The 19,704-nt window shown below is 33.2% G+C and overlaps 1 protein-coding gene across 2 annotated transcripts; it reads left to right on the top strand.

The window, feature by feature from the left end:
* The first annotated feature begins 10,640 nt into the window (after positions 1-10,640).
* LOC136208947 (uncharacterized) lies at positions 10,641-17,694 on the top strand. 2 transcript variants are annotated; one of them, XM_066000246.1, is made up of 7 exons: positions 10,641-10,855; positions 11,369-11,501; positions 11,616-11,719; positions 14,556-14,727; positions 14,843-14,983; positions 15,923-16,307; positions 17,244-17,694. In XM_066000246.1, the coding sequence occupies exons 1-6, from the start codon at positions 10,806-10,808 to the stop codon at positions 16,304-16,306; spliced, it is 984 nt and encodes a 327-aa protein (XP_065856318.1). In that variant the 5' UTR covers positions 10,641-10,805; the 3' UTR covers position 16,307; positions 17,244-17,694. The 2 variants fall into 2 exon arrangements, with proteins under 2 accessions (XP_065856318.1, XP_065856317.1); XM_066000245.1 differs by lacking the exon at positions 17,244-17,694 and having other exon boundaries at positions 10,642-10,855; positions 15,923-16,479.
* The last annotated feature ends 2,010 nt before the right edge of the window (positions 17,695-19,704 follow it).

Here is a 19,704-nt window from a genome sequence, read left to right as displayed (position 1 = left end):
CGTTTAAAATATATAGTTATATATTTTTAATACGTAATGTGATATTGAGATGTCACATCAGATGTTTCAGTGAAAAAGATGATTGAAAAACGTTTAAAGTGATTTTATCAAGATAAAAGTAAACTAAGTAATTTTATTGAGAAAAAATGTATTTTTTTTCTTTTTATATTTTCCAAACTTTGAGCAAGAACTTTCCCTTTTATAAAAAGAAGGATGACTTCCCACTATGGAAATTTCTGAAATTACAACATTCTTAAAGAAGTATAACTATAATACAACTTACATTTAATGCTTCAAATTCAACAACCTAATATGTATGTTATTATCCTAATATATATGTATTGCTTAACTGGGTTAAGTAACCATATAAACCTCTTTGTAAAGATAACATCATAAGCATACGAGGTAATTAACATTCGAGTAGAAACGGAAATCCACAATAGAACTTTTGCTCCAGAATGACATTCTGTTGGTTTTTTATGCCTAAAAGATAAAAGAAAGAAGACAAATAATTATAATACACAGAGTTGAGCCAATGTTGGATTTTCTCGTAATTCGGAAAATTCATATACATTCTCCACAGTTTTCCATAAATCATGGCAATCGAGATAGACTTCCATTTTCACAGTCCACATTTGATAATTTGTTCCATCAAATACCGGAGGTGAAATTGAAGAAGAAAAAGAAAAATTTGAATCCATCTAGCTTGTTTGTGTTTGTGTTTGGCTTTTTGTTTTTTGGGTTTTTTTTATTTATTTTTGAACTCACAAATCGTTTCAAATTAAATTGGCTCTGATACCACTTTGTTGGTTTCTTATGCATAAAAGATAAAAGAAAAAAGACAAATAATTGTAATACACAAAGATATTTGAGAAGAATATGTATTTTTAAAAAACTACAAATTATTCTGAGTTGTATGCAGTTATTTATAATGTTAAAATACAACTAATTGAAAGAAAAATCTACCTACAGTATAACATAAAATATTTTCCTAAAAATCAGCAAAAAAATCATAACTGAAACTAGACTCTTCCAGCCATCTAATATGCAACTTTAAAATTCAAATAACTTAACACATTCATACTAATGTATATTTTTTTTAAAATACAGTAAATATATAGACTCATTTGACTTAAAAATATTAGCATTCCATTCATGTTTATTTCTTGCTGGTCTTTTATTAAGGTTGGTGGTATCGAGCATGCGTTTGTAGAAGCATCATGTAGAATACCGATGTCAAGATCTGGTGTAAAAACTATATATATCGATGAATTGCCACTGCCATTGTATAATTTTGCTTCTTCAAATAGCACTTATAATAGGTAATCTACTAAATAGTTGTTTCATTGCAGGTATAAAATCAAACCGGTCGTGGAAGATAGCATGGAGCTCTCCCTTTTGTGATTTTTGGCCATATTAGTGCTGGTTTAATTGGCATTCCAACGAGCACTATGGCAAGTGGTATCAAAGATAGACACCATATAAACAAATCTTTCATGTATTGGCTCACAGTTTGGATGATGATCCAACAAACATATGGTTTAAAGTCATTTCCATATTCAAAAATAATACGTTGACCCCAAAAATGAAACTCGCTTGTATCAGAGTATAGTGTTGACCCTCAAACCTGAAGAACTTTGCACTGGATTAAGCAAGAAAGAAGGCAGGAAGTACATAAAACCAGAAAAAACTAAAAAATCACTCTTATATTTTAGATTTTTTTATATATTTGTTCTCAATGCACTTTTAAAAATGCTTCGAACAAAGCATTCCTAACTTTTCCATTTTTTTCCATTTCTTTCTATTGCTCATCTTCTTCATCATCCAAAAAATAACTCCGTACCAAAGAAAATCACACGATTAGTACCGCACTTTGTATCCAAATATATAGGGATTTTAGAATGAATAATAATGTATATAAATTTAAATGAAAAGAGAGGAAGAGCTTAGAAATCTCAAAAGTGTATATTATTATTGGGGTAAATTACATACGTGGTGTACAACATTTACCTGTTATCACGCTTTGGTGTACAACCTTTAATTTTGCACACTAAAATATACAACCTTCTGTTGACTTCTCACTAAAGTATACAGCAGGTAAAAATGACCGGTCAACCCTATTAACCACTTGGTCAAGGTGACACCTCATCAATTTTCACTACTTAAAAATTAAATATGGTCCCTACATATTATTAAATTACTTTTATATAACTACAATTGAAACGCATCGTATTACCGTGAATGCAAAACCCCCTTATCCCCTTCATTCATCTCCTGCACAGCACTAAACCCTCATTTCCACTCTGCAACTTCCCCCTTCCATTAATGGCTTTCACTTTCACTTTGCAATTACACTCTTTCTCTTCATTTCCCAACTCTCCTTCTCTTAAACCATTCACTCTTACATCTATTCCTTCTCTCTCGAAACTTCAATTTTCCTTTACCCGTCGCCCGCATCCACCACTCGCCGTAGGCAAACAGGGAAAATTTTACCCTAGCCCTTCGGACGACGACCCGCCCGAAGCTCCGGAAGACTCTGCTCATGGAGTTTCAAAGTTCGCACAAATATACATCCAAGCTGATCGTGCCCGGAAAAGTGAAGAAGACGACTTAAAAAAAAATCAGTCGACGTATCTTAATGCAATTGTAGAGACTGAGGACTCTATAACTGGTGAGAGTTCTGGTGATGATTTGTTTGGTGAAATAGATAAAGCAATTGCGTTAAAGAGTGAAGAATTTATTAAGCAATGACTTATAAAACCAAAAATCAGTAAGGAAAATGAATTACATGAGCTTAGCGTTGTATTTAATTAATGAATTACAGGGCTGAGGAAGTATTTATGTAACTACAATTCTTTAATATGTGAAGTGATGAGTTTACTGGAAATAACCTATTAGAGAGAGAAAGGGCTAGTTAGAGAGAAAGAAAGGAGATGGTTGATTGAGAAGAGACAAAAAAAAAAAAATTAAAAAAAGGAGAAAGGGCTAGTTAGAGAGAGAAAGGAAGATAGTTCTGGATATGAAAAAATGGTGGAGAGAGAGGAGAGAGGTTTTAGAGAAGTAATGACAAAATAAATTTTATGAGAGAGAAAGTGTGAGAAAAAATAGAAAAGATGGAATTAGGAAATTTATTTTTATCAAGGGTTTTAATAATATGTAGGGACCACATTTAATTTTTAAGTAGTGAAAATTGATGATGTGTAATGTTGACCAAGTGGTTAACAGGGTTGACCGGTCATTTTTACCTGCTGTATACTTTAGTGGGAAGTCAACAGAAGGTTGTATATTTTAGTGTGCAAAATTAAAGGTTGTACACCAAAGTGTGATAACATGTAAAAGTTGTACATCCCGTATGTAATTTACCCATTATTATTGCAGTTTTTTTTATATAATTTAAACTATGCATTTATGTTTCGGCCGAAAATAGTTTAGAAATCCCGAAGTATAGCTTAGGGTACTTTTAGTATTTTTTTTGAAGATACACTGATTAGAAATTAATATTGAATGTATGCTTACATCTAACCTTGGATTGTTTAGTGTGCTTTATTATGGCAATTAATTAAGGAATTATACTATATATTTTTTATTGTTACTTTTAAATAGGATGCCTATATAGCACTATGTGACATAGTATAATTTATCCAAATCAACATTAGATCCATGCAGAGTTAGATATTATTACCAATCAAACCTTGAAGTCCAAACCATACAAGTTAATTCGAAAAAGCAAATAGATTAAAAGAAACAAAAGTACATAAAAGTTAAAACTCAACTTGAAAGAATCTAAATCCAATTTTAACATATGATATCAAAGTAGGAAAGGAGAAGTCGGATGCGAAGATGGTGAGGATCATTATGGAGGGACTTTGGGGTTTTTGCCAATATATTTTCGAGCCCAAACATGTTTTGTATTTATGAAGAACTTCACTTTTCTCTTTCCCTCTAGTATTGTTTCCATTATTCCAGGCGAACGAACAACACATGTGTATTGCTTCGGCTTAAAAGTACATCTTGCATACAACGGCTAATGTTCCTATGTGGACAGTTTTTGCATGTATATTGCTTCTATACAGTTTCCATGTAGTATGCACTTTTATAAATCAAATTAACCAAACACAAATTAATAAAATTACACTAAACAAAATAATAAAGAAAATAAAGCTATGCTAAACACTGTATGGAAATTACTGATGTTAATAAATTAATAAAGTAGTTCATTTATTAGTGGTAGAATACAAATGACCTCGAGAATTCTAGAATGACATTTGATGTATTTTATTTAAACACATAAAATTATCAGTTAATTAGAAAATCGAAATAAGCTCAACTGTGAAATTGAACCTAATAACTGTAAACAATTTATAATTAAAAATTTCTGTTTGGATTCGATTATCAACAATGTTTTATTTGTCAGATCCATATGGGCCTAGACCATTATAGATTATAAAAGATTTTAGAATGAGTAATAGTGCATATAAATTTAAATGAAAAGAGATGAAGAGGGAACCTAGTGAAGTAATCTCTGTTTTCTTCTTCAAAAACCCGATAACCTTTTGAAAAGGTAAAAAAAAGAGACTGATCGTTCGCCGGAACCCTCTCTTCTTCACCGCGAGTACCAATCTCAATACCACTCAACTTGTCAACAATTTCACTATGACTAGAATTCCCTCCTTCATACCGATTATCATGATGAGAACTACTTCCAATGGAAGCATTTCGCAACACATTAGGAGAATAATTAGAAAAGGGTAGTATTCTCTTCCCTGCTTTTAGAGTCATTGCTTCTGCAAAAATATCTTGAAATACTTTGCAGCAAACTTGTTTCACAATCTCCCGAACCCAATTTAGAACACTTACACTGTTTTCATGGAAGAAACTAAGGGAAAGTCCGGTTTTTGACAATTTGAGAAGTAAAGGAACGGTAGGAAGACGAATAAATTGTTGTGTTTCCATACATTTCAAGCAAAAAAGAGCCTGATCAGCAATGGAATTTATAAGAGCATCAGACAAAGACACTAATTCTTTGACCAAAAATCGGACATGGCGTGCCCTTTCTAGCCATATAAAAAAACCCATGACTTGCATTGACTCGGCTGGGTCACGTTCAAGATTAATAACAAGCTTAGTGTATAACATTCTGTAAATGTTATAAAATATCTTCAACTCTTCTTGGCTCATTATAGAGTTTGAAAAAGAAGAAGAAGGGGAGGCCATATTTGGTGTTTGGTTTCTAGGAGAATGAAAATGAATATGGAGTTGTAGAAGTGAAAAGGTTTAGTTGAACGTGTATGATTTATAGGGAATTCACTTTTGGTTTGCTACATATGGAATCTGACGTTACTTTCTAAACCAGGGTTTATAGAAATAAATGTGAGGTTTTAATTGTTATTTTAATTTGAATTTCTGCATTCTGTCAATATGCATTTTAATGGCTTATACTTGTTCAAAAAAGTCAAATATTCATTTATATTATGTAACGGTAATCATGGGTTTTAAATTTAATTTACATTTCTGCATTCTAATTTGGATTTTATTTTATCATATCTAAAATTGTTTTGTTTAGAGAATTATTAACAAGGTACATTTTAACGGCTTAATACATATTTATTAGCTTTTATACTTGTTTTACAAAGTCAAATGTTCATTTATATTAAATAACATTAATATTCAACATAAATGAGACAAAAAAATCAAGACAAAATAATTTATTATGTAACCGTAATATTCAACAAATAATGATTATGGGGGTATAATCTGATATTCAATTTCCTAATTAGGGTTTATAGAATTAAATGTGCCATTCTCATTATGGGTTGGACATGACTTTGGTTTATAGAATTATAGATTTATCATGGTTTTTAAATTTAATTTACATTTTCGCATTCTAATTTGTGTTTTACTTTATCACATGTAGTTTTGATTTTTTTATTTATTTAAGAGAATTTGTTGTTTGAACTTCACTACAATATAGTATTGTTGCTATGCTTCCGAGTTCCATCAAGTAGCAAAATTCTACATTTTCAGTTATATCTCAATTTCTTTTAAATAGAGGATTTGAATGATTCTTTCCTTGTTGTAATATGTTTTTAGTTTTCTGAAATTTCGTATGCCTATTAGTTTTTGTTTTCATAAAGGGTATGGTTCTTTAAAGTTGAACCATCTCTGCTTTGCAGATGATAGGGCTATAACATTTTGATGTAGTGTTTGAGCTTCAAAATCAATTCGAACATTCATGAGTTTATAATGACGCATGACATTTACCTAATCAGTATGAAGATTGTATACATGTCGAAATCAGTACAATGTCAACTCAATTACTTAGAACGAGAAGTGATGTTTTTGAGTTTTATTTGGCTTAAATATATCTTTAGTCCCATGTACTTTTCTAAAAAGGCCAACCTCTACCGTATATTTTAAAAACGTCATATTTAGCACCGCACTTATTTAAATTGGCTTATTAAATCTCTACCGTATATCGAGCCATTCTTGAGTTTTTCTCGGGCCAAGCCAATATTTGGTTCTCTTGAGCTCGAGTGGAGCCTAAAATTTCAAGCTCGACGAGCTTTGAGCTCGAACAGAGCCCGACCTTGTCAAATCTCAATTTGATCTCAGTCCGGCTAGTTAACAACCTTAGATTGTGAAAAATAAGTTAAAATAAAATAAAATTGTATTGTTATTTAATTAATTTTTGATTAAAATAGGTAATTAATTTGATAATAATTTAATATTTTAATTTAAAATTATAAACATATCTTTGTAGACTATTTATTTTATATTAGGTTTGTTATTAAATTTATAATTTATCAATTAATGATGGAATATAAATTAGATATGTGTTGTTTGAAATATAAATTAAATAATCATTATTTTTATAATATAATTGGTGAAACTAAATTTATGATTTTTTTTGGAATGAAATTTATGAAATTATTAATAATTAATTTTAATATATACTATTTTAATAAATTTTTTTTATAATTTATCTGATTGCTCGGTTCGAGACTAGTTAGACACTTTTATGTGAATTTTCTTCTAATTAATTTTTTTTTGGAATACTGGGACTTGAACTCGAAATCTTTAGTTTAAGCGATTTGAAATCTTTAATCACTCAAGTCAAACTTAATTGGTTTAGTAAAAAATAATTGAGCGTTACATTATTGTTTTTTTTTCTTTTGTAAGATGAGAAAGCAACAAACAAAAAGAAAAAACTAGCCAGGCAACAACTTGGGAAAACAAGCTCCCACGATATCTTCCAGAAGTAAGTTTGACACCGACTCCAGAGGTCTTGAGAGAATCGACCCACCTAGAGCCGCAATGTGTCGATCTGAAGCCAAACGATCAGCAACTCGGTTTTTCTCACGAAACACATGGGAGAACTCAATCTGATCGAATTCCTGCTTATTATATTAATTTATCGAACATTATAAAATACGGAATCCATTTCAAATAAAAAATGAAACACTGAAATAACTTATTAGTATATAAATTATAAAAGTTGAATAAAATAAACATTATTATTATCCTAATTAAAATATTATATTATTATTTTCTAAAAAAGTATATTATCATAAATTTGATTATTTATTTATTTTTGAAAATATATTGAATACTAATATTATTTTCTATAGTTTTCTAAAAAAATATTAATTTTTATAGTCGCATTAAGTAATTAGTTTATTTTTTTTGGTTGATAACTGAAAGAAATTACAACGCAAAGGCAAGGGAGAAAAGGAAAAAAGAAAACAAAAGTACCTAGACAAACAGCAAACACAGAGAAAAAAACAAAAGTGCAGCAAACACTAAAAAAAACTAAAAAAAGAAAGTGCAAAAGGAAAAAAAGAACAAATAGGCTTCAGGAGGGTAACTCTAAGTTAGCAATCAATCTAGCCAGAGAGCATCCGCTCTTGTCCGTATGTAGAACGTTTCTGATGCCGGGTGGAGCTCGTTTTAGAGTCGTGATTCTCACAGGATAGTTGTGCGCATGTGAGGCCATAAAATCTGCAGCTCTGTTCCTTTCTCTGTGTACATGGCATACACTAACCTTACCAAAAAGCTTCAGCATTTTCTGGATGCCCCAAATGATGGTTCTGGCTGGGTGGTGCAGGGGACACTTGTGGTTTATGATGTTAACGGCTTCTAAGCAATCCGTTTCAATCTCTAGGACCTTCAATTCCATCTGAATGGCTAGAGAAATTCCAGTAAAAACTCCCCAGAGTTCTGATTCGAAAGCTGAGCCCAGACCTGCATTATGACAGAAACCAATTACCCATTTTCCCTCACTATCTCGGATGAGCCCTCTTGCTGCTATTTTCTCAGAATCTCTACACTTCGAGCCATCGACATTCAGCTTCAATGTTCCAACCGGAGGACTGATCCAACATAAATTGACTACCTGCTTATCATTGTTATTCATCAGCATATCCAGTTTGTTCAAGCTACCGCATATTTCATGGATTTTCTGATTTATGAACTGTCCCTTATTTTGGGGGATTTGATCATTTTCTTTGAAAATAGCGAAGTTCCTCCATCTCCACATGTAATGAGTAGTTATTGCAAAAGTGGGGTGCCAATTAGAGGAATTAAATAAATTTCCCTCTTTTAACAAGCAGTCCTTAAACCATTGTTGTGATGGGATTGAAAAAAACCTTCTCCACTCTGCTTGGGGAATCAGCTCCTTCCAAGTTTTTGCACTAACTGGGCAGTCCCGAAGAGCACGAGTCAGCGATTCCACTCCTTCACTACACCTTTGGCAGTTTGCATATTCAATTAAGTGTCTCCTTTGTCTTTCTTGGTTAGTCAGAAGCCTATCATGGTAGCATAGCCAAGTGAAGGATTTAATCCTTTGAGGGATTTTAAGTTTCCAGATCTTCTTGCATATGGTATTAGAGTTTTGTGGATCTCTATTTTCCATTAAGAGTTCATAAGCCGCTTTACAAGAAAATTCTCCATTCTTTGAGTTTTTCCACCGAGCATATCTCCAATTTCTGCCTTTTTGTTTGCTAGGATGCATCTCAGTCATCACCGGATTCCGTCATCACCTCTACTACTTTCCAACTTTTGTGGTTGTTGTCGATAGGGATGATAGCAACGTTACTAAGTCTGATATTGTCCAGCCAGATGTCATCCCAAAAGGAGACTCTTTCCCCATTCCCAATGCTCCAAGCAAGCCCATTCATAAACTCCTCAAACACAGCATGAACGCTCCTCCAGAGGTGGGATCTGTTGGAAACCAGTTTCTTATTTCCTCCAAAAATCACATCCTTTTTGTATTTTGAAGAAAGGATCCGAACCCATAATGCATCTGGCTCCTTCCATAACCGCCAGAAGAGTTTCATCAGAAAGATTTTGTTAGTATCACACGCTTTTCGAATCCCAGCTCCTCCCATATCCTTTGGACAACACAATGAGTCCCATGGCAGCAAATGAATCTTCTTAACGTCCCCGTTCCCTCCCCAAATAAATCTTCTATTAGCTTTATCCATTTGTTTTAGGATCGATGACGGTAACATATTTGTTTGCATGATATGGTTGGCAGTAGTTGAGGAGACTGATTGAACTAGGGTCATTCTGCCCGCTAAAGATAAGGAGTTGGCTTTCCAGGCGCTTAGTTTAGCATTCAACTTATCCAATGTTTCTACAAATGTCATCTTGTTCACTCTATCATGGAGCAGAGGAACTCCCAGATACTTTCCTAGACAGTCTGTCAATGGTATCTTGCAGGCATAGCTAAGGTCTCGTGCCAAGTTAGAAGAAACGTTTTTGGAGACTGCCATTTTAGACTTATGAAGGTTGATTTTCTGGCCTGAAATTTTGCAGAATTCCAACATAACATCTATAACCGCTTCAACCTGCTGAACTTCAGCCTCTATAAAAATTAGGATGTCATCAGCAAAGAATAAATGGCTCATATCTGGACCCTGGCGAGATAGACGAATAGGATTAAACAATTTGCTAGTAGTTGCTTCTTTCAACATATGGTCTAATCTAGCCATGCATAGAACGAAAAGATAAGGCGAAATGGGATCGCCTTGTCTAATTCCTCTTGTTGGGTTAAAAGAGTCTAACATTTCACCATTTATCAAGACTTGCATTGAGCTTGTTCTAATACACTGGTCAATAATCCTATCCCAGTTTGTCGGTATTCTTGCCTTCACTAGAGTATCTGAGATAAAATCCCAATCTTGTCTGTTGTATGCCTTTTCAAGATCAATTTTTATAGCCACCAAACCCTTCTTACTCCTGAGCTATGGCAATGTTGTCAAAGATTAAGCAATTAGTTTTATCAAAATTTATAAACTATATAATTTGTTTTTCAATACAAATAGATTGATTATATAATATAATATGTGCAACTCATTATTAATAAATTATTATTATTGAAAAATTTACATAAAAATTTATTTTTAAAAAATTATCTATAACTATGGCAAATAATAATTTTAAATAAATTATTATTCTTACTATATTTCAATCTTGAAATATCTACGATTTATTTTTTAGATTTAAAATTTATAAATTAAAATATAAAATCATAATTTATTATATATAAAAGATAATAATATATTAAAAATTAATTATAATTTTATATATGATTTAAATCACTAAATTATTTAGCTTTACTCTTTTAGGTAACTCCGAATTAATTGGTTTAAGCCAACTCCGACGGAGTCCGTCGGTCCGAACTCCTAATAGAAGAAAAATATGAAAACAGATTAACAGATTTTGACATAGCGACGGTCGATCAGAAAAGGGGCTAATTTATTTTGAAGTCAGAACCTTACTCTGTCCTTTCAACTTGACAATCAATGTCACTCTTAAATCAACTCTTCAACAGAGGTGTTTTTGGTACTAAATGGTATGATCATTTCTTTTTCTCCTCTTTATTCATCTTTCGTTTGCTTTTACATTTCTTTCTAGTTTTTCCTAGTTTTGTTTTTTAATTGCTGAAAATTGTGCTTAATTTGTTAACGATTTGATTATGATTTGCCATTTTTCTCTTATTTTCTTCCCCAATCTATGCTAGTCAACTTCTTTCTAGTATGCAGGTTCATGCTCACTGAATTGTGTTTGATGTTTAACGGAAACTCGCTTTTTTTTCCCCGATATACCCAATCAATAGATTTGGTGTGTGGGTTCATGCCGTTCTGCAGAAGAATCAGAATTATTGGCATAACTTTTGTAGATAATGTCGTTTAATTTACATCAAATGTTTTGACCACTTATTTTATTTAATGTTTCCATAGCTTAATTGTGTACATCTGATCAAATTATTACTTTCAGGTGCTCTCAAAAAATTTAAAGCATAATTGTAATTTAAAGCAAAATTGGAAGATTGTGTGAATTTTGTTTTCTCAATTGGGTTTTGCAGTAAAACATGCTTAAACCTGGCAATCTCACGCATGAAATTGTTGCAAAATAAGAGGGATTTGCAGCTCAAACATATGCGCAAGGAGATAGCACAATTTTTGCAGGCTGGCCAAGAAGCAATTGCTCGAATTCGGGTACTGTATTAAGTTTTGACCATCACATGAATTGCTTGATCCGGATTTTTTGTTTCTTTGTTATTATTTGAATCTTTTTTTCTACTTTTTTGTTCACTTCATCTTCTTGGTTAGGTCGAGCATGTGATACGAGAACAAAATATATGGGCTGCTTATGAGATCCTGGAGCTATTCTGCGAATTTGTTCTTGCACGTGTTCCAATTCTTGAAAATCAGAAGTAATTATTATTCTTGATAACATTTGAAGTATAGAGTTTATGTTTTTGCGTAGTTATGTTATTCAGCCTTAATTTCATGTTTTTCAATAATTTTCATCTGGAAAATGCTACTTCCCTTCATTTTAAGGCAATTTTCTGTTGGTTTTAGTTGATAGCACCTTTTGTTGTATTAAAATGGAAAGGATCTATTTTCTTAATGATGTAAATCCTCCCAATACTGTTAAGACTTAAGAAACATTTATTACCACATATTGGTGCAAAAGTTGCAATTGTTCTGAGTTTTAACAATGATGAACTTATTAAACTGGCAAAGTGAAATTTGTCATTTGATTTCATAAAATCCACAAATGCCATTTTTCTTCTGTCTGCACTAGAAATACTCATGCTCACGTGAATATATATAAGGTGATGATACCTAGAGTTATTGGATCTGATTTTGTGATTGATGCCTTTTACCTCTATAACTAACGTTGAGCAAAAACAAGCTGAGATAACAAGTCTAATGGCACTTCACTCATCTACAAAGCCTCCACAAATTGAGCTAAATTTGTGGCTGCAACTTGTCATTAGATGCCACTCTTCAACTTCGTTTTTCGATGCTTGAGTTATAGACATTAGATATAGGTCCAAATCTGGTATAATACGCTTTTTAAATATTTAGTTAATCATATTAGGGTATCTTGTATAAACAATTTTTGAATTTCTTTCTTAATTTTCTGCTATGTGCTATTGGAGGTACTTATTTGCTTGTGATCAGATGATGTCTTTCAATACTCCTTTCTTCACATAGGTTGAAGTAGATATGAACTCTCCTCTGTCTTCCCACTTTTCTTATTTATGTTTTGTTGGGTTCAAGGGAATCATCTTTAAAATCCTTGACAATTTGCTCTACAGTTGTTGAAAGGTACCTTAAAGTTTGTTTGGTACGCAAGTTGATCCACTACTGCACTACTGCCATATTTAGTGGGAATTCTCTTCTCCATTTGAGTGTTACCTCAAAGTTTTAGGACAGCTACCTTTATTCATTATCCTCAGTGTTTTGGGTCTTTTATGGACCTTTCACTTTAACTTTGTTCTTATCTTTAGAGGTCTAAAGTTGTTTGGTACCTAATCATTTTAGTTTCTTGTTCAGAATCTAAAATTTTGTTATAGACTGGCAAAATTTAGCCTACTAGTTACATATTTATCTTGTCAGAAATTAATATGAGTTGGACCTTTAACTATCAGCTTAAACTTTTAGATCAATTGGTTTCATGACATGTTATCTCCGATTCGTGGCAATACCATTTGTTGATTTAATTTCAACACGTGATAATGAGATGAGCCTGTGTTGTACACACCTTAAGCTTTTAGTTCAATTGGTTCCATGACATATCTAATTCTCCTTGAAGTAATTGAGAGAATTAGTTTGCAACTCTCATTAAAGTGCTTTCTCTGGACTCTTTGAAGACTGATGCAATTATAAACCCAGATGTAATGCTAGCAAAATCTAAACTATTTTTTTCTTTAAATTTTCAAACAACCTGTAGTCCCTTGAATTTTTCATTGAATATTGATTTTCTGTCAATTGGGATCAATAGAACTACATAGTCTCAAAATGCCATTCACAGAGCCAGTCTTAGTACAAATTTTCCGATGCCCTACATCAAGAGTTTGTTTATATATATGATGGGGGAGGGATATAACTCAGCGGTAGAGTTTCACCCTGACGCGGTGGAAGTCATCAGTTCGATATATATATATTATTATTATTATTATTCTGAGCTCATATCCTTTTGGCACTGAGTTGAAGTTGATGATTGTCTAGTTTTTGATGAATTTACTGCATGTATGAAGAACTTCTTGTTCAGCAGAGTCATGTAATTTAGCTACTCGGCTTTAGCTCACATTTATCAAACTCTCTTTGGGATGCAAAAGTATCTCTTTCTGATTGACAGCAAAATATGTGGTACAACTTTGTTCAGTTAAAGGCAAGAATTTGTTATTGGTCCTAGGTTAGTCAGAAATTAAAAAAATTGATCCTTGAATATTTCCATGAGCAAATTAAGTTTCTTGTGTTGATTATGCAATAGATGAAAAATAGCACTAGAAAGATGAGAGATGAATGCATATCTTCGAAGTATAATATTGTGCAAGTTGACATGTATACAAGATGGGGAATAGTTTCTTAAGTTGGTAACTGCTAATTTTAAGCAATAATTTCCTGACTTTGACATGATGTACATTTGTGAAGAAGTTTGAATCTATAAACCAGTATATGATGGGGTTATATGTACGTAAATAGAAACTCTGCTTTGATATTTATTTCCAAAATATCTCTTTATAATTCAGTCTAAGAATTTTATTGACTTCTACGTTTTTATAATTCCACCAGTAACATCAATGTCATTCTTTGATTGCTACTTTAGTTTCAAAATGGTCTTTCAACTCAAATATAGATTTATTTTCCTTGCATAAAATGTTCAGAAGACTAAAATTGAGCCTTTAGATAGGCAGATTGATGAATTGTAGGATATTTTCTTCTCCTTCGTTCCAGGTTTATCCTCAGATCTAATATAATAATTGCATGAAGAAAACATAATATAGAAATGAATTTAATAAAAATGAAATATATAGACTAAAGAAATCGAATCTTTTTTCCAGAGGATCTATACGCTATTTAATTGCTTATATTAATTACTGTATCAATATCTTGGGGGAAGTTGTTCCCCGTGCTGCTTAAGAAATGCTGGGTGAATTTTGCAACACAATGAACAATATGGTTCAGTTTCAGTGAGATTTTTTTTTCCCACTCTGCTATTCCAAACTTCTTTGAACATCCTCTTCTATATAACAGGGAATGCCCTGTTGAATTGCGAGAGGCTATTGCAAGCATAATTTTTGCTGCTCCAAGATGCTCGGAGGTGCCAGAATTATTGCAGATCAAGAATCTGTTTGCTGCAAAATATGGGAAGGAATATGTCATGGCTGCCTCTGAGCTCCGTCCTGACTCTGGTGTCAACCGTGCAGTTAATTGGCTTTAACTTATTTACTTCTATTGGTCTGACAATTTTTTGCAGTAGGAACCTGAAAACTAAAATGTGTTGGTATGGGTAATTAATTCTTTGATTGCTGTTTATGTAGATCATTGAAAACCTTTCAGTTAATGCTCCATCAGCAGAGTCAAGGCTTAAGGTTTTGAAAGAAATTGCACAAGAATATAACTTAGCCTGGGATCCTTCTGGTACAGAAGCTGAGCTTTGTAAAAAGCATGAAGATCTGCTGGTAAACTAGGCATTGTTTTTTGCTTTTGATTTTATTTGTATTTGCATTATGCTTGCTTAGCACATTGTTGGGAATTATTACTTGATTCATGGTATAATCTATCCATTGACATCTGGGAACACTCCTATGCTATGTTGCACAGACATGGAAACAGATACCAAGAAACGTTATTTCTAAAACATAACCTTCATAAAATAGCCCGCAAACGAAAACGGACATGGACACGAAAAGTGGAAACACTGCTAAAGAGGAGTGTCCCGTGCAACACCGCTCTTATGTTTTCTAAAGATATCTTATATTGTGAATTCTGTCCACTCCTCTTCCTGCTTATTTATACATTTGAAAGAAAAAGTAGGTAAGGATTCCATGAAAACCTCTTCATTCAATGGTCGTGAAGTATATAGCTTATCTTTGATACACTTGCCTTCCCATCCCCCGTTTCCACTTCCTCATCTGGTTGTAATTTCCTTTGTCAGGCTAATTTGACATTGCTTTTTTGGGGTTAAGTAACCTCAACATTTTTGCCGAAAATTATATTAACTCCTAACTTTTTTTTTTCCTTTCTTTCAATGTTCCCCTCATGTTTGTGATCTAACTCAATTTTTTTTTCTTTTCATGAAAACCCAAGAAACTGAGATGTCAGTAATACAACAGATTTTCCAAGTGAAAATTCCAAGAAGGGCAAAACTGAGCTAGGACAAAGACGTTGAGGGTGACATTGGAAAAAAGAACATTAAGGATTAATATGATTTTCCCCAAAAGCTTTAGACCCTAACCCACTTTTGTGCTTGAAAAGTTCTAAGCTGCATAATTCTATTGAACGGAATGATATATTAGAATTTGAATAGCTCTGGAATACTCTGCTGCACCTTTTATTGTACCATTATTATTGTCAGTCTCTTGAATGCTTAAGAAAGACTTATAACCTTTTGTCTTTAGGGTGGATCAAAGCAAATTGTAGCTCAAGCCGGAGTTTCTCAAGCTTTCATGGAACAGAGATCTCATAAACCTCCACCTTCTAGTGGGGCAACTCCTAATACATTTACAGATAGCAAGCAAGGATCTCCACATCCTCAGACCCCTAGCCCCACAAGTAACCTCAACTCGGTTGATACTAACAAAATTGAAGCATCAATTGAGAATCATACTGCAGGATCGGTTACTGACAATAAAAGGGGAACAGCATCACAATCGTCTGATGTGTTGGAGAGAGCTCGAATTGCCATTGCCTCCGCAGAGCGTGCAACTGCAGCAGCCCGTGCTGCTGCTGAACTAGTAAATGCTAAATTTACTCCTCTGAAACTAGAAGAGAAGTCATCATAAGGTTTGGATAATGAACATTGATTAATATTTTGTGATATGCTTAGTTTTGCAGCTGCACTGAGGAAAGCATGCAAATTTGAGTTTAGATAAAGAAAATGTATATTACACTACATGAGAAAACTCTGAAACACCATTGAGATTTGAGAATACATAATGGTCTGGAAACTTTCTTACTTGTAGCTCTTTGCCAAAAGGCCAAGAAAACTCATCATAATATCTTATCCGATTATTTTTTTGTTGCCTTGAAGCTTCTATCATAATTCAAAGGTTACAAGTAATGGTTATCTCTTATTCTTATCAATGTTTTGAATATATGAATACTGCTATTTATTCTAAGTAGGAACTCTTTTTTTCTTCTATAAATTTGTTACATTCATCCCAAATTGACTTTGCAAATAATTTTCAGTGAACATTAGGATAGTGCAGAATAAGGTTACAAGCAAATTATATATATATATATATATATATATATATATTGTAATTGAATCGATAGATTGGTTTGGTGGTCTAGAGTTGATCAGACACCCTTTTCTTGTCCGTGCTTGTTTTTCAATTTTCAAGTTTCAACTTGGAGATTATTAAGCAAGCTAATAGCTCATTTTCTGATCTTGGATCTCAAATTCGAATCTTGTAGACGAAACAAAAGTTTTTCCATTTAAATATCATGTCAGTTCGAATCCAAATTCAACCAAATAATTACTAAAAGAACTTTCAAACTTGAAATGCTGAGATTAGCCATGAAGCAACTGATGCGACTAAATAAAGCTGTAGAAACTATACAAATATCCGTATATAAGAGAGGCTAACAAAACATTTGCTGTGTTATTGATAAATGTCCAATTCAACGTTCAAATGTCCAGTTTAATGCTAGGTTATTTAATTAATTTGGTATTATTTTGGGTATTATTGTTTGTTTTGGTTTGATTTGCCTCCACAGGACTCAAATGATTAAAAGGAGCAGAATTGGACTTAATTGAAGCAAATTTGGACTAGAAGGGAATTTGGAGCTGATTCGGAGGAGCTGAAACGAAAATGGAGTTAGTCTTACCCAAGACTAAGGATTTCGGGAATCGCAGACTCCAAAATTGATCAGGACTCTCCCTTGTTCTATCAAGAATGAACCTGGACAGTTGGGAATGACTAAGCATGCACGAAATTAGGAGATATAAAAATTAGAAAAGATTTGTGATTGGAAAAGAAGATTATTTGGTTAGCTAATTTTTAGGAGAGGCTTTTCTTTATAAAAAGCCTGATTTACGTTCTTAAAATAGGTTCTTTTTAGGTTTTATTTTTCAGTATTATTTTGTTCTCTCTTTGAAACAGAAACATGTGTTCTTCCATGGCTATTCGTAGCTAAACTTCTATATTCGGTTAAGGGTTAATTCAAAGGAGGGTTTTCTTCATTATCGTGAGATTGTTGTGCTTTAATTATTCTTATTAATCTACCGTTTATTTGTTAATTGTATTTAGGGATTTATTCTCAATTGATTAAACAATCTTCGAATGATAACTGCAGATCGTTCTTTGAATTGGATTATCATACGGCTGAATTGGTAAAGTTAGAGTTTTACCTAAATGAACCAATCATAGTAGCAATCGATAATATAAATTGAGTTAGTTTTATATTTGAAAGAATAGATTCAGATTTGACAACCTGAGATTGTCTTTCATGTGACATTAATACAAAATTAATTAGGTTTATTTGAGTCGAATGAACAAGTAATTTAGTTTCTGAATCGTCTACGCTGAGTGTCGGTTGGCTAAGGTCGGGTTTTTCTAATTCATCAGGCTGTCAATAGATTAAATCTTGACCGCTAAGGCAGGATTATTTATTGATTAGGAACTGGTTATACGCGCGTGCTTGACCAGTTTAATATTAAGGAAGAATACTCCAAACCGATCTGGTATGTGTATAAGAGTCTATTTTATCTGTCTGTGATCGATACTGAGTGAATTACCTACCTGCGAACCCCCTTAATCGGATTTCTCCAAAACGTTGTTTACAAATCATATTTACTCTTGCTAATTTTATTTTATTTGAAATTCTCAATTGGTTAAATCTCACAAATCAAAACCCCTTGTTTATTTACTTTGTTTATTTATCAAGTCATTATTGTTTTGAGTCAGTAATATTCCTTTGGGTTCGACCTTTGCTTACCCTTGTTACAAATCCATATTTCGGTCAAGTAAAGTATTAATTATTTTTGGTGGATTCGACACCCATCAGTTATAAACAACTAAAGAATGATTCCATTCTAACTTCATAATCTATAACAAAAAATAACCGTTTTTTCTCTCCACGTTTGTGAGAGGTTGTGCGCCTCTCCGATCGATCGATTCGTGAAAGTTGGTTTTCTTCTGATCATCACCGCCGATTGAGTAGAAATGCTGGTATTTGGTTGTTTCTGTCTTTTTCATTGTTCTCTTTCATCTCATTCTTTGTCAATTTACTTTCTTGTTGGTTTGGTTGTCGATGGAGAAGGATTTGGCGAATCTGTCAATTGTGGCTTGGGAGGAAGAGGAGTTGGATTTGAGTGGTTCGAGTACGAATCTGTTAGTGCAGAACTCTGGGTTATACCAATAAATGTCATAGCCATGAAGAATCGTTTAGCCACCATATGGCAGCCAGTTAAAGGTGTTGCAATTTCTGAATTTGAGACAAATGTCTTTGTGTTCGAGTTTTTCCATGTTATTAACCGTGATAGGGTGATTGAGGGGGGAGCCTTGGTCTTTTGATAATCACACTCTGGTATTGAAGGAATGGAAAACTGAAGCCTCCCCTGATATGGTGGAGTTGAATTGGGCTGCTTTCTGGGTCCAAATTTATGATTTGCCGATTGGATCAATCTCTGAAGTAGTGGAAAAGCAAATTGGAGACTTTTTGGGTGTGTTTCAAGAGTACGATTCCAAGAATAATGTGGGTCTTCGCAGACAATATATGCAGATTAGGGTCTTGATTGATGTGAGGAAACCATTGAAGAGGTTTAAGAAGATTAAGAAGAGTCAGAGTGATTGGGCATATATCAAGTTTAAGTATGAGAGACTTGGTAATTTCTGCTACTTTTGTGGAATTTTTGGGCATACTGAGAGATTCTGTGGAAGTTGTTCGGCACTATACCTGAAGTGGTGACAAGGGATTGGGGAGATTGGTTGAAGGCTCCTGTTCGTAGAAGTGGAGAAAATGCTACAGTCAAATGGTTGCGTGATCCGGGGATACCTTGCCCTGCAACAGCAACTGTACCTCCTTTGGGCCTGGTTAATACAGACATTGGGGCATCTGGTTAGAAGGTAATGAAGGGTAAAGCTCCACAAGTGGGTCACAAATTGACTGAGGGTGCTGTTCATATTGATGAGAATATGAGTGTAGATGAGGAGGAGGAGGAGGGAATGGAGTTTTC

This window comes from Euphorbia lathyris, chromosome 10 (genome assembly GCF_963576675.1).
Source record: "Euphorbia lathyris chromosome 10, ddEupLath1.1, whole genome shotgun sequence".
NCBI classification, from domain to species: Eukaryota; Viridiplantae; Streptophyta; class Magnoliopsida; order Malpighiales; family Euphorbiaceae; genus Euphorbia; species Euphorbia lathyris.
Note: the sequence above shows the minus strand (reverse complement) of the source record. Positions and strands in the feature narration are given on the sequence as shown.

Coding starts and splice junctions, on each gene's coding strand:
- LOC136208947 (XM_066000246.1), top strand. CDS start 10,806: ATGTCACTCTTAAATCAACTCTTCAACAGAGGTGTTTTTGGTACTAAA. Junction 11,502..11,615: donor AAGCAATTGCTCGAATTCGG/GTACTGTATTAA, acceptor CTTCTTGGTTAG/GTCGAGCATGTGATACGAGA. Junction 11,720..14,555: donor CCAATTCTTGAAAATCAGAA/GTAATTATTATT, acceptor TCTATATAACAG/GGAATGCCCTGTTGAATTGC.